Raw genomic sequence first — 13,766 nt, 5'->3', positions numbered from 1 at the left:
TTTTTTTTTCCCCCAGTGCAGTTGGAAACAATATATTCTGATTTTCAGCTTTTTTTAAAAAAGCACACTGCACTGTCCTCCCATGACTTGCTGCATAATTGTGTGTTGCAGCTTAGGCAAGTGACAGTAGTAATTTTTGTAGCACCTGCTGCTGTTGATTTTGGACACTCAAGTGACTTAAATAAATTAGATGCTTCTTTTATACCAACAGTATCGGTAGGAAAATTTATATAGACTAACAGTGATAATTCAGATTCCCAATTTAGAGCCTTTTAAGTTTTCAGTGCGGAGAAATCCTTATTTCCATTGTTTCACTTCACTAGCCCATTTAGAGGAAATGAGAAAAGTTCTTCCTTCCACAAGTATTTAATGAAAATAAAGCTCACAGCCATGTCCTCCCTGTCACTAGGGCAGTGGGACAGAATTGGTGAGAACATTGGTGAGACATTTATTGTAACCTTAGTGTATCAGCATGGAGCCCAAACTGGCACGTGGGAAGATTTAAACATCTGTGTCTAGACTGAAAATGACTTGGTATATCTATTTAATAATAATGATGTCTTTAGGTTTTGCTATGATGACTTTCAGGCAGCAAAGAACTGTCATGAAAATTTAATAAAGGAATATATTTTAGTTTTCAGCCTGCTGTCCTAAGCACCACAAGGTAGCAAATTTGGTAGCCCCTGATGTTTGAATCCTGTCTTTACGCAGCCATGTCAAAAAAAGGAAATGTGGCTTTACCTTTTAATTTAACTGTGGTCACTCAAGCAGTGACCACACTTTCAAAGAGAGCTGCCATCATGGGGTACTGAGAGGAACTGAGCAATTGCATCAAGTTTTGTTCCACCCTGTGTCTGTGATCAGCCAGAATTCAGTGATGAACATGTGTAGGATTTATATTTATAAATCATAGCAAAACTTACCTATCAGTGAAATATAGTTTATAAGTACTTAACAGTAACAATGAAATGTTCATGTCATTATTTTTAACAACTGTATTACAGTTAGTATTTAAGATAACTTACCAAATATGTAAGAAATAGTGCTGTGAGATAAACCTGTGTATATATTGTAGGTTTTAGCTGCAAATTGCATGGTGATATGTTGATATATTTAAATCATTTCACTGACATGAAATATGCAAGTGGCACAAAGGAGCTCAAATATATATTAACTTAAGCTGGTTGTCCCTACAATGCTCCTGTCTTTTGAGAGAGGACATTTAAATCATTTTTCTAAGGATGTTATCACGTGCTTTTCTCCATATAACCTTGAGCAGGTAAATTAGCATCTTGAAATATTTTTATCAAGACACAATAATGCCAACAGTAAAGACAGCAAATTCTAAATTTGCAAGTTCTGCTGTGTTTTTGCTTACAGCATTTGCAGCCCTGTTGATCCATGTCAATCCTGCTTACAGTTTCAAAGAGGGCATAAGCCTACTTTTCAGTCCTGGAATTGTATTCACAGATAGTTGAGGCTCATACCTGATTAGTGGTGATAAGTCCTTCTTGTAGTTACACTTCCCTCCTTCCCAAAGCAGAATTTTGCACAGGAGTAAGCTGTAATTCACAATTTACCTATTTTCCAAGCTCTGGGCCCTGTGAGGCTGAGTATTGTCAGTGAAATGGTTGCATAGTCCAAACCCTGTTGTGAGCAGGACTAACCATTTATAGGCCTTAGCTGTAATGTTAAAGCAATAATACTTTCTCTAGTGAAGCTTTAAGTTTGCTGTTAAATGAAGTGTCAAATTAGTTTCAGTAGAGCCTAGTCACAGTAACTAGTATCTGAAAATACCTGTTTGTGTATTCATGTGTGGTTTTATGCATGCATGTGGATTATACTGTAAATACAAAATATGCTGGTGAAAGGGGTTGTTGTGTAGTGTATATGCTGTCATCTGTACTATTTCTAACTAGTAATCTTGTTTTGTACTGTGTGATGTCTGACCCTTCTAACATCGATCATTGGGCTTTGGTGAACTCTGATCCTTCCAGGGCCTCCAGGTTAGACTCTTAACTCGGGCAATTTGTTTTACTGCATTGCACTTGATGTAAGAGCAACAGATGTTTTCCTGTAATTCTGTGATTGTCTTTTTAAGGGCTGTGGTTACTCTGCAGACCATATGTGTTTGATTAGCATGCCCCAGATGGTAACCTGGTGTTATTTTGCATGTGTACAGTACCAGACCAGGATGAAAGAGCAGAATGAACACAAAAAATCCTTGCATGATGGGATGTTTTCTGTAGCTGAAACTGCTGCAGGATATGTGTGAAATCTGGTAAAAGACTGCTGTTGATTTAAAAGGGGAAGGAATTCTATACTCAAATTTGCATGCAGAAACACAAATCATTTATCCATTGGGTATAGACTATGAGGATGTCAAAGGAGATGTCAAGTTATTCAAGGTCGCAGGAGGACTGAAAATCCAGCACACTGATAAATATTGTTGGATTTGTACTGCAGGAGAGAATGTCATAGCACTGTCCTGCAAAAAAATCCTTTTGTTAATCCAGTTATGAGCTCTAACTTGTAAAATGTTATTAGCTGTTGCTGCACTTACTTATGGTTTATTTTGCTACAAATTAATATTGGTTACGTTCCATTTAGATGGTGGGACAAAGGTTGGAGGTCTCATCTTTGAGTTCTCCTGAAATCAAAGCTTCTTTTATACCCACTATTTGCCTTTTTATACCCACTATTGCCTATTTATACCCACTTTTGCCTTTGTTTTGGATTAATCTGGCTGTAACAAAGGCAAAATATTTAAAGACCAGCCCAGTTTCTCTGTTAGATTTACACAGTGTAAGTCTACTAAAGATTAAAAAAATCAGTTGGAGGGACAGTCACTCAACATAAGGAAGTTTCTGCAACTCGGGTTATGTAGGCAAGGCAGAATGACAAGCTCCCTGCTGCCCTGCAGTCAGGAGACAGCACACGTGTGCTCCTTAATAGCATGTCAAATGTCAAACTCTTAACAAGAAGGCAGCACTCCAGTGTTTACACTGCACTGTGCTAGTGTTGAGACTGGCTTACAAAAGGAATTCAGGCTGTTAAGAAGCACTTAAGACATGGTGAATGTAATGCAGGTCAGCAGAGGGGATATTTGTACCATCTAATTTTGGGTTTCTTGGTCCTGGTGAAGGCACTGGTCTGGTCACCAGTGAGCTGCTAATGCAGGTGAGCTGCACTGCCTCGTGGAAAGACCTGCTTCAGCAGCTAGATAAGGGGCCTTGGTTCCTGATTTGGGTAGTGCAAATAATTCCTCTTATGTTTTCCTTTTAGTTTACCCTGAATTTAGCACTGAAATAGAGCTGGGAAGTTAAGCCTCAATACCCCTTTTTTTTTTTTTTTTTTTTTTTTTTAAACACTCAAGGCACAAGCTTGGGGAAAATGAGTGATATATACTGATGTGTGCATATTTGTTCTACAATGTTAAGGTCCACCAGGCCCAGAAGGTCCACGAGGGCCACCAGGCAGTGGAGGACTTAAAGGGGAAAAAGGGAACCCAGGTCCACCTGGTCCACCTGGCCTGACTGGTCCAAAGGGAGATCAAGGACCACCTGGACGCCAGGTAGGACAAGAAATGGGGTTTTCCCTTACTTAATATTTAAATCCAATAAAAATTGAATGTATTTGGGTGGAACATGCAGTTTAACATAATGAAAGCCAAAATGTGGTAGCTAACACCCTGTCTTGTGGCAAGGAAGAGGATCATTTCCTCAGCTATCCCCCAGTATCTACAGGGGATGTCCCTGCTGTATTCCCATGGGGGCTGGAGCTGTCCATGCAGCCTCATGTTCCCTCTCCCTGCTAGCCCCCCATGGTCTCAGCCCTCCACAGCCCCCACTGTGTTTGTTGCTCCCAGCCACTTGTTCCATTCTGGTTCTCTGGAACTGCTGAGATGAGGGAGTAACACGAGGCTCTTCTCTTCAGGGGGATCCTGGTCGTCCAGGTCTGAATGGAATGAAGGGTGACCCTGGGGTTCCAGGCGTTCCAGGATTCCCAGGTATTTCACTGGCTATTCCCAGGTATTTAACCAGCATTTTGAGCAAAACCTCCAGACACAGTAACAGCCTGTTTAGGCCATTCCTGCAGCAGACTTTGTAGAACAGCATGTTCTTTCACTTGGTAACTGTGTGAATTTGATGTTTCAGGTATGAAGGGTCCCACTGGACCTGCAGGACCCGCTGGCCTCACGGGCAGCCAGGGACTGCCAGGCCCACCAGGTAGGAGTCCTGGGTAGTGGCACTGTCGCTTCTGCTCCCTGTCAGTAGAATTTGTTACATAGATGAGTTGGTCTCAGCCAGCAGTCAAAGTAAAGTGAGCAAGATCTTCAGCATAATTCCAACCTGTACTTTTTAGCCCCTACAAGTAATTCTAATATGCTTTATACTCTGTATCCAGTCTATATGGATTAACTCCTCTGAGGGGGTCACCAAGAGTACTTTTTTGTCCTATACATACACTTATTTTTTCTTGCAATGATGGAGCTCTTGGCTTCTGATTTTGAAATAAAATAACTGTTTCTAATGCTGTCTTCCACCTTGGTTTATCTAATACCAATCTTCCTTCTCTCAGGTCCTCCAGGTTTACCAGGTACCATTGGACGAAGCATTGTTGTCAAAGGTGATCCTGGTTCCCCAGGTCCTCCAGGACAGCCTGGGTCCAAAGGGCCACCTGGATTGCCAGGGCCACAGGGATTGCCAGGTACGATCCAAGGACATGACCAGAAATGTATCTGAGTGCAGGTGGCAGTGCCAGTGACATGGCACAGGCTGCAGAGATGAGCTGCTGAGCTCAGCAAGGGGCAAGAGAGAAATGCAGGTTAACAGATAACAGATAAACACCATACCTGTCTGGTTTAATGGGCTGTTCTTCTCTTGTGTCAGAAAGAAGCAACAGATGAGTCACTGACAACTTGAAGATTTCTGTAGTGAGATTTCAAGAGCTTTTATTTCAGTTATGCTTTTGTGTGTTCTAGGTCCAATTGGTCTTCCTGGTGACCCAGGGAGAGATGGGCTTCCTGGTTTTGATGGTCCAGCAGGACGAAAAGGAGAGAGAGGTCTCCCAGGCCAGCCAGGTAGGGTGTTGATGCTATGAGGACTCACTGGAAAAAAACTCTTTGCTTCATGGGAATAATGATAAAATCATAATGCAAAATGCAAAAATATTCCAAGTACCTGAACCTACTTTGATTTGGAATATTCTCAGAACCAACATACTGCTGGTCATTGCAGAATAACATTGTCAAGTGCTTTACCTCAAGCTTAATGGCATCCCCTTTGCAGCACAGATGATGCAGAAGAGATAAGGAAGATTGTAAGGAAACTGAAGAGAGAGATTAGTAAAATAATGCATATTTTGCATGGAAATGGTGAATGGGGAAAAATAGACTTGATAAGAGTTTCACCAGAGTCAGAGATTGGACTATCATTTAGACATTGCTTAGAACTACTGAGATAGGATTTGGAAAATCAGACTAGGCACTGGGACAGTTTTCTAAAGGTAACAGATATTAAGTACCTCCCCATTGCAACTTGTGAGAAAAAGCATTAAAACTAAAACAGTTAAAAAGAATACAAAAATCCGTAACACCTTTTTTTCCTTTTTCTCTGAGCAGCTCTATGAAATCTGTTAGCATTATTTTAGTAAAAATATGTAAATAATGACTGCAGAATAACACAGTAATTCTTTGTAGTTATATAGTAGTTATTGACTACTGAATATTTGTAATTATATTTCCTGATATTGCTGTTCAAGAACAGCCTTTTCTGATACATTTCTCAGTTATTTGACTCATTTTTGCTCACATTCAAGGCTGTTCTAGCTTGTTTCCACCTTTAGTAACGTATTCCAAAACTGGCAGCAGCTTTTAATTTTGATGGGCTTTGGCTCAGGTGTTACCACAGCATGGCCTGGAGTAAGATTTGCCCATTTCTGGCTCTGCCATTTATTTTGTGATCCTGAGCAAGATATTTCAACATTATCTTAAGCTGCACACACAGATATATTTTGGAAGTGGAAAGCTGAAGTCATTCCACTGGCTGCCATGTCCTCTGCAGTTATCATAATGCCTGACAGCCTTGAGAGTATTTAACTTCACAATACCCCTACAACACAGAAGTTCCACTGTTGCAACCACCTATGACAATCTCCCTGATTCAACCAAGCTTAAATGAAAAAACAATCCAGAAGACAGTGTTAGCAAACACCAGGTGCCCTAACACACAAACACTCAATCACGAGACCAGCAACCTTCCAGAGCTGTGTTGGTCCTAAAAGAGCAAGCAATGGTGTTAATCAACACTCTGTGTTTCTCTATGTGAACAGGTTCACGAGGAATACAAGGACCTCCTGGTCCTGATGGCTTACAAGGCCCACCTGGTCCTCCTGGAACAGCTTCTGTTGCTCACGGATTCCTTATTACTCGGCACAGCCAGACCAGGGATACACCACTATGTCCACAGGGAACATCAAGAATATATGATGGATTCTCTCTTCTATATGTGCAAGGAAATGAGAGAGCACATGGCCAGGATTTGGGTGAGATATTCTGTATGCTCTCTCCTTAAGAGGAAACGTGTTGTAGCTGCTTCTTTGAATGCTCAGGTTCTCTGAAGACACAGCAGTCTTGGAGACTTCTAGATGAGGGTGGGATTGCATGCTAAGATCTGCTGTCTCCAGAGGATGCACATTGTAATTCAGGATGAAGAAATGTAAACCAAAATGAAGAAGTGAAGTTTCTGATAGCACTTGCTGTGCACTCACAGGAGGGAGAGCAAGGATCCACAAGTACTGCTCTCAAAGAATTGCTATAAAAAGCAACGAAGTGAAAACTTTACTGTCTTCTGTCTCTTACTCTGTAGGTACTGCTGGGAGCTGTCTTAGACGTTTCAGCACCATGCCCTTCATGTTCTGCAACATCAACAATGTTTGTAACTTTGCATCAAGGAATGACTATTCCTACTGGCTGTCAACCCCCGAGTCGATGCCGATGAGCATGGAGCCACTGACGGGGCAAAGCATTCAGCCGTTCATTAGCCGGTGAGGCAAAGCAGGCCAGCAGGTCTCTCTTGGTGTCTGGAGAAATAGTACATCTCACCCAGGTGTTTCCAACATGCAGGTTGGGTATTAAGAGATTAATCTGTCTTGTTTTGTTCTGGGAGAGACTAGAAAAATAGGGTTCTTCTAACTATTCATTGTCTGCAGAGGTTCATCTCCCTGCAGGAGTGATAAGAAGAGGCTGTAGAGCTTTTCTCAAACCAGCAGCCTCTGTAGTCAGCAGTGTGAGATCACTGTGGACAGGAAAGAGAACATGGAAGCCATTGCCTTTAGGATGAAGGCACTCACCTGGGCACTTTGAGCTTCCAGTTTTTGTTTCAGGAACTGCTTCAGTATTTTACCCAATGTAGTAAAAATACAGACAGATTTGAACTCCGAAATACTCTTGTAGTAGTTATAAATTATGTGAGAATTAGAAGTCTAGGTTAATAGGTGAGTTTTGTTCCCTTTTTCAGTGTAAGAATTCTTAATAAAATGTACTCCTATTATATTTTAACATCACGTGTTTCTCTGGTATTCCCGTGTCCAGATGTGTTGTGTGTGAAGCTCCTGCTATGGTGATAGCTGTTCACAGCCAGACCATTCAGATCCCTTCATGTCCTCCAGGCTGGGATTCCCTCTGGATTGGTTACTCTTTCATGATGGTAAGAACTGCCTCTTACTCCAGGAGCAGCTACTGCCTTGCCCACCTGTGTCCTTAGCTGCTTTAGGACACTGATAAGAACTGCAAGGGTTGTCATTTTACCTTCAGCCACTAACCAAGGTAGCCAGGACTGACAGATCCCAGTGTCACTGACATTTATGGAGGTGTCTGATCCCACATTCTCTCTGCCAAGAACGAACTGTGACTTTTCAGTAGCTATTCAGTTTTTAACACCTAAGAGCCTTGTTTGTGTCCTCCTTTCCTCCACTAGCACACGAGTGCTGGGGCAGAGGGCTCTGGCCAGGCCTTGGCATCACCTGGATCCTGTCTGGAAGAATTCCGCTCAGCCCCGTTCATCGAATGCCACGGTCGGGGCACCTGTAATTATTATGCCAATTCATACAGTTTCTGGCTGGCAACTGTAGAGGTGTCAGAAATGTTCAGGTAAGATCCTGTTTCTTGTCTATTGCTTTATTTCAGAATGAATGCTTTTGAAACTGAATTTATTCCAGAGATCAAAAGATATTTGTTTATAGGCATATAGGGAAATAATTTAGCTTGTTTTCCCCTTCACAACCAGTTTTTCAAGTGTTTCTTTGTAAGCCTTTAATATTATGTGAAAACTTGCTAGGGCACATTCTGTTCTGCAAGGAGCCAGATTCTTTTTGTGTCAACTCTCATTCACATTTTGTTGTAGTACCTCCTCTGAAAGTAGGCCTACTGTGTTTACTGTATTTGGAGCCCAAAAGAGCAAGTTGGTTTTTTTTCTTGCCAAACCTTTCAATAAACTCAAATATTTGGAAAGGTGGTTCCCAGATATACAAGGAATAGGAGTGAAGGGCAAGATCAACTCTACTTAAACCTTTTAAGGCAAAGGTTCATATGACTTGTTTTTAAAAATCTTATATGAAGGTTTCCTACCCTCCATGGCCAGCATTTTCTCCCACACTTTGCAGAAGGAAACAGGATGGTATTTTGGCTGCAAGGAAGCCAGTGGCCGTTGTGTCCTCAGCTTCTCTGCAGTCAGCATTTCAGCTGGAGTCTCTCAGCTCCTCCAACTTTTTCCCTTTCAAGTTGAGTAGCAAATAATTTCTTCACTGAAGAATCATCTCCTTTCATAGAATAAATAGCTACTGCCCTGTTTGTGTACTGATAAAAAACTCTTAATATTCCCACTGCCACCTAATTGAGAAGTGTAGCTTTGTGGCACAGGGCTGGCACTATGCTCTGAGCAGTGGAGGCCCCTGAGTTGGTTTTGTGTAACACCTACAATCATGGTAATTGACATGATAATTGAGTTTTCTGGGAAGCTGATAATTGGTAATTCACCAGTGAAAATTTCCTATTAGTAACTGCTATGCACTCTACTGTTTGTCTCTACTGTTTTGTTCCTCCCATTAAAACAACTTCCTTCTTCATTCTATTTTTCAAATAAACTTTTAAGCATTTGACTTGTGTACACACATATTACACTAATTGCATTAATCTCCCATCTTGTTACTCTTTCAAAATAAAAATAAATTATTTGGCAAAGCTACCACTTATATACCGCTCTGACTGTAGCAGTACTTTTGGTGTGTTGTTAAAGTACCCTTCAACTAAAGGCCAGAAACAGACCCCAGACACAGTGTTAAATGTACACACCTTCCCCTCGGGCTGTGTTTGTGCTCCATCATCTGCCAGACTGAAACATGCTTGGCATACCTTGGGGACACTGACACAACTGAGCATCACCTGGTGCTGGCAACAGACAGCATGATCCCTCTTAGAAAAACTCTCAAATTCAGGATTCATTCCCTGCTCACATACTTAAGCTTTATATGAAACAGTGAATTCAGTACAAGTTGAACTGTAAACAAAGAAAAACCTAATGCACCCTTTCCTTTGTGTCTGTCAACCAGCAAACCTCAGTCTGAGACACTGAAAGCTGGAGACTTGAGGACGCGGATTAGTCGTTGTCAAGTTTGCATGAAGAAGACGTAACATCTTGGAGAATGTTTTATGAAAACATTATGAAACAGTTGAAAATTCCTAAGATGCACTGTCTTCCAGCTGCAACAATGGTGCTACTGTGCAGAAAGAAAAGAAAAAAACAAAGCCAAACTGTTTTAACCATGCAAATTCAAGTGTACCTCACTCATGTGCCAAACTAAGGGTTGTCAGTTGACAGCAGGACTAAGATGAAAGAATTGACCTCTTGGAAACAGAAAAGAACACTCGAGGTTCACAAAGGATCAGAAGATGAATTTTTTCATTTCTCTCCCTGTACCAAAATGGCACCTTTTTGATAAACCAAGAGAATCGAGAAGAACACAACGCACTGAGTATGTTTAAAATAACAAGACTGCAGTTTTGAAAAACATTTTTCATGGTGCTACTAACCCTACTGTATTTTTAATATGAAATTTTAAGCTTATTTCTCTTTGTAAGTAATGAAATGTGTATATTGTGTAAACACCTTTTTAATCTAAACTTTCAGTCATCTAGAAACAAACCAGACTGATATAAAAATCCTTATGTCTAAAATTAAAAGATAAGACAGTATTTTATTATGAAACTTGTGGTACAGAGAGAATTTACCCCTCTTATGCCAATTTATTCATTCAATTTTTCATTTCCTTCCACAGTTGCCAACCTGATATATTTGGGGAATGCACAATTATTCTGAAGTAATTTTGATCAGGGTTTTAAATGTTGTACACCATACTAGCAATGGTTTTATTTGTGCTTAGAAAACCCAATCCACTTGAAAATGGGTTTTTTTTTTATTTTGTGAAAATATCTGAAATTATTAGCCATATTCTATATCCTCCTTTTAAGAATAGAAGTCACATTCACATTTTAGTAATCAGTTGGGTTTAACCAAACCTGTCCTTCGGGAATATCCAGTTACCAAAGCATTTAGGGTGATGCTTACATGAAACTTCAGCACTGAAGTGGTGTCATGTGTTTTATCCAAAATAGTATACACACTAAGAAACCTTCTGAATAAAATAAAGCATAAGCTGGTGGAAACTTTTCCTATTTACAAATTTATCTTTTAATCTTATGTGAATTTATACACATCCACAATGTATTCACAGTATACAGCAACTCCTGTGTATGTACAGTTCACATAAGGCCTTGAAAGATGGTGCATGCAGTCTTTCTGATGTCAGTTTGTAAGAACCCTCCTATGTATGTCTAAAGAGTGTCACTACTTGTGCAATAGCTGAAAAGTGATCACTTTTGTATGCATGACTGTTCAGCTTCTATGGTCAGAGCGTTTCATTTACCCTCGTGTATAAACAGCTCCCTGACAATGCAGGACTCTGTCAAGTGACAATATTTTCATATTTTCGTTGTATATTGCCACCTCAACTATCAATACAACCTAATTGTGAATTAACGTACTGCTTTATACAGGTGATGTCTATTTGTTTATTGAGTACTGTTAAGTAATTTATCTGCTAATGGCTGTTCTTACCTTCCAGTTATCCCTGTAGACACGGAGCATCCAACATCTCCTTGTTTTACACATTTGACAAAAGACATAGGACTGGTGACTAAGCAGGTGGCAGTGATATACAATGACATTGGTGCTGATTTCTAGCTTTCAATTAAGTATGAAACTGAAGTTCTTTAGTTTAAAGTGCAAAATAATAATAGCTTTGTCTTTTTTCCATTAGCTGCAGTTATATCTGTTGGTAGAGAGTGGGAATTCAGCAATGTGTATCTTTCAGCTCAGTTTAGTTTGGTTTGCTGATGCACGTAGTAATAAACTCAACCTGCTGCTACCTCCAAGTCAGGAACTTGTTACCAAAGCTGAAATAAAACAGTCTCTTCATGTAAACACGAGCCCGTATCTTGCTGCTGGCTCTGCAGAAGTCTAAAATGAACATAGCAACCAATCCCTAGCCCTAAAACAGCAGAAAAATGGATGCTAAGGCCAAGGAGCTCTCAAAGGAAAGGGCTCTCCCATCCTTCCCTACCAACACCCCATCTTGTGTTTACCAACACAGAGAGTTGAGATGTGGGGACATGGAACAGAGTGGACCATGTTGAGTAAACCAGTGCATAACTGGTGCTTCTTTGTAAAGATCTTTGTAAGATCTGTGCTTCTCTTGCAGCAGGTAAAACCAAGACAGGAGATCCTGTTCCAGGCTAAGGTACAGAGCACCCAGACCTGCTGGTCTTATGGCAGCTCCAGGGCCCAAAGCTGTGAGATGACAAGAGAAAAATGAAGTGTGTAAAGCAGCTGTGCTTGTGACAGCTCTGTTTTCTGTTCTGTCCCTGCAGCTCTGGCCCTGACCTGGACACGAGTCCTGAACCTTAATGAGCTTCAGGCACAGAATTCCAAAGGGGAATTTTACTAAGAGAAATGTGGTCTAGACATGAAGGAACATCTTTTAATTTGAGATCTGCAGCAGAGAGTCAAGAGATGTTGGGTTAATTCTCACCACACCTTCTGTGCCTTAGAGCAGGTAAATCACTTGACCTGTGTTGGATCGGAGTGACTGATCTATAAAAGAAAACACGGTTATTATTATTCTCTTCTGCTTCTTGATGCTTAGACTGTAAGCTCCTTGGGGCAGAGACATTGAGGGGGCTCAAATGTTGGTTGAGGCCTCTAGGTGCTATCCATCACTATATAAACATTAAACTACAGGTAAAAGTTTGTGTTTGCAGCTTTATTATTAAAAAAGGAAAACACTGCTTTGACCATTGGATCCTTAAAATAGTTTTCAACAACACCTAAACACGGTGCAGCTCTGGACACCACTGCAGCTCCAGTTAAGGCTCTTTTCTTGATGTCTGGTATGTTTTTGCAAGTTTTTATTCTATCACTAATCACATAGATTTGGGCTGTTTTAGTTAATCTCAGCAGGCACCTGGCAGGTCTGAGCTGTCGGGGACATGCTGCAGCCACTCGAGGGCACCGTGTGGCTTTGGCAGCAGCGGTGACAGCAGCACTGCCAGGTCTGGCCCTGCCTGGAGGAGGGAGGACTGCAGGAGAGCTCAGCAGGATCCTCACCCTTCCTTGCCCACTACCCAGGCCCAGTTCTTGTAAGCTGCTGCAGGTGGGGCACTGTAAATTGCAACCAGAATGATGAGTGAAAAAGTGCAATTTTTCTACAGGAATACTAGTTTTAGTCCTAAAACCAGGATTTAGGAATCTTGTGCCTAGGCTAGATTTACACTGTTCTGGTGTTAAAAACACAAACATTCTGCTTAAGGCAGACACTTCAGTGCCTCTAGAAATCCTATTACAAAAAGGAAAAAGCTTCCTTCAACATCATATTCATTTCTAGGGTGGGATTTAAACACTTTTGCAGTCTGAGGACAATCTCAACCAAAATGGGCACACGGGGCAGTGCAGCAGCACTTCTGTACCCTGAACTAGATGTCCGCAGCATTTTGTCCTCTGCTGTGTAAGTCAATTCCTCTCTAGTGACCATTTCCAACAGAGGGTGCAGGAAGGATCTGTTTTAAAAAGTAATTCTACAACTTGAAAAAAAGCAACATACTGATTTTGCAAGCAAAAAGTGCTCAAGTTCTAAAATCTGATGTTCTGAAAATATTTTCTATATACTTTGATACCCAGCTGCAGTACTTTTCTCATCAGCTTGCTGCCTGAACTGTGCTGCTGGGAGCAGCATTATGTGTTTTCAACAGGTCCTTCCCAGAAAAGTTACACTTCAGATAACCCAGCACTGCTGGACACACAATACTTCTGCTGCCATGGCTACTTCCACTACAAGCACAAGCTGAAAACTGCACAAGAGATGGGAATAATTTTGTCTTCCCAGGTTAGTCCAGTGAAAGAAAACAGGACACTTGCTAATGGGACACAGAGGCAGTGATTAGCTCAGGGGAGCAGTTAGTGTTCTACATTTAAAATGTAGGGTAAGTATCTAGAACTCCCAAGCTTTGGAAAGAAAGATTATTGACTCTACCCTTTGCAGCAGACAGGTGAGCACTGCCTGAGGACAGCCCCAGCCAAGGTGACAGTGACTGGTCAGTACAGACACCTGCTGTCCCTACAAAGGGCTCTCTGCCCTGGCCCTAGCACAGGATG

General features: G+C 41.2%; 1 protein-coding gene across 1 annotated transcript in view; it reads left to right on the top strand.

Moving 5' to 3' along the window:
* Positions 1-13,431, top strand: part of COL4A5 (collagen type IV alpha 5 chain) — an 81,230-nt gene extending 67,799 nt beyond the window's left edge. Inside the window, exons 44-54 of the mRNA XM_041396615.1 lie at positions 1,998-2,006; positions 3,441-3,574; positions 3,937-4,009; positions 4,158-4,229; positions 4,582-4,710; positions 4,985-5,083; positions 6,334-6,546; positions 6,870-7,047; positions 7,595-7,709; positions 7,980-8,152; positions 9,610-13,431. Coding sequence (XP_041252549.1) covers positions 1,998-2,006; positions 3,441-3,574; positions 3,937-4,009; positions 4,158-4,229; positions 4,582-4,710; positions 4,985-5,083; positions 6,334-6,546; positions 6,870-7,047; positions 7,595-7,709; positions 7,980-8,152; positions 9,610-9,691 — 1,277 coding nt within the window. The 3' untranslated portion in view covers positions 9,692-13,431. The remainder of the gene's footprint in view (positions 1-1,997; positions 2,007-3,440; positions 3,575-3,936; positions 4,010-4,157; positions 4,230-4,581; positions 4,711-4,984; positions 5,084-6,333; positions 6,547-6,869; positions 7,048-7,594; positions 7,710-7,979; positions 8,153-9,609) is intronic.
* The last annotated feature ends 335 nt before the right edge of the window (positions 13,432-13,766 follow it).

This window comes from Onychostruthus taczanowskii, unplaced genomic scaffold, assembly GCF_017590055.1.
Source record: "Onychostruthus taczanowskii isolate IOZ18803 unplaced genomic scaffold, ASM1759005v1 scaffold13, whole genome shotgun sequence".
NCBI classification, from domain to species: Eukaryota; Metazoa; Chordata; class Aves; order Passeriformes; family Passeridae; genus Onychostruthus; species Onychostruthus taczanowskii.
Note: the sequence above shows the minus strand (reverse complement) of the source record. Positions and strands in the feature narration are given on the sequence as shown.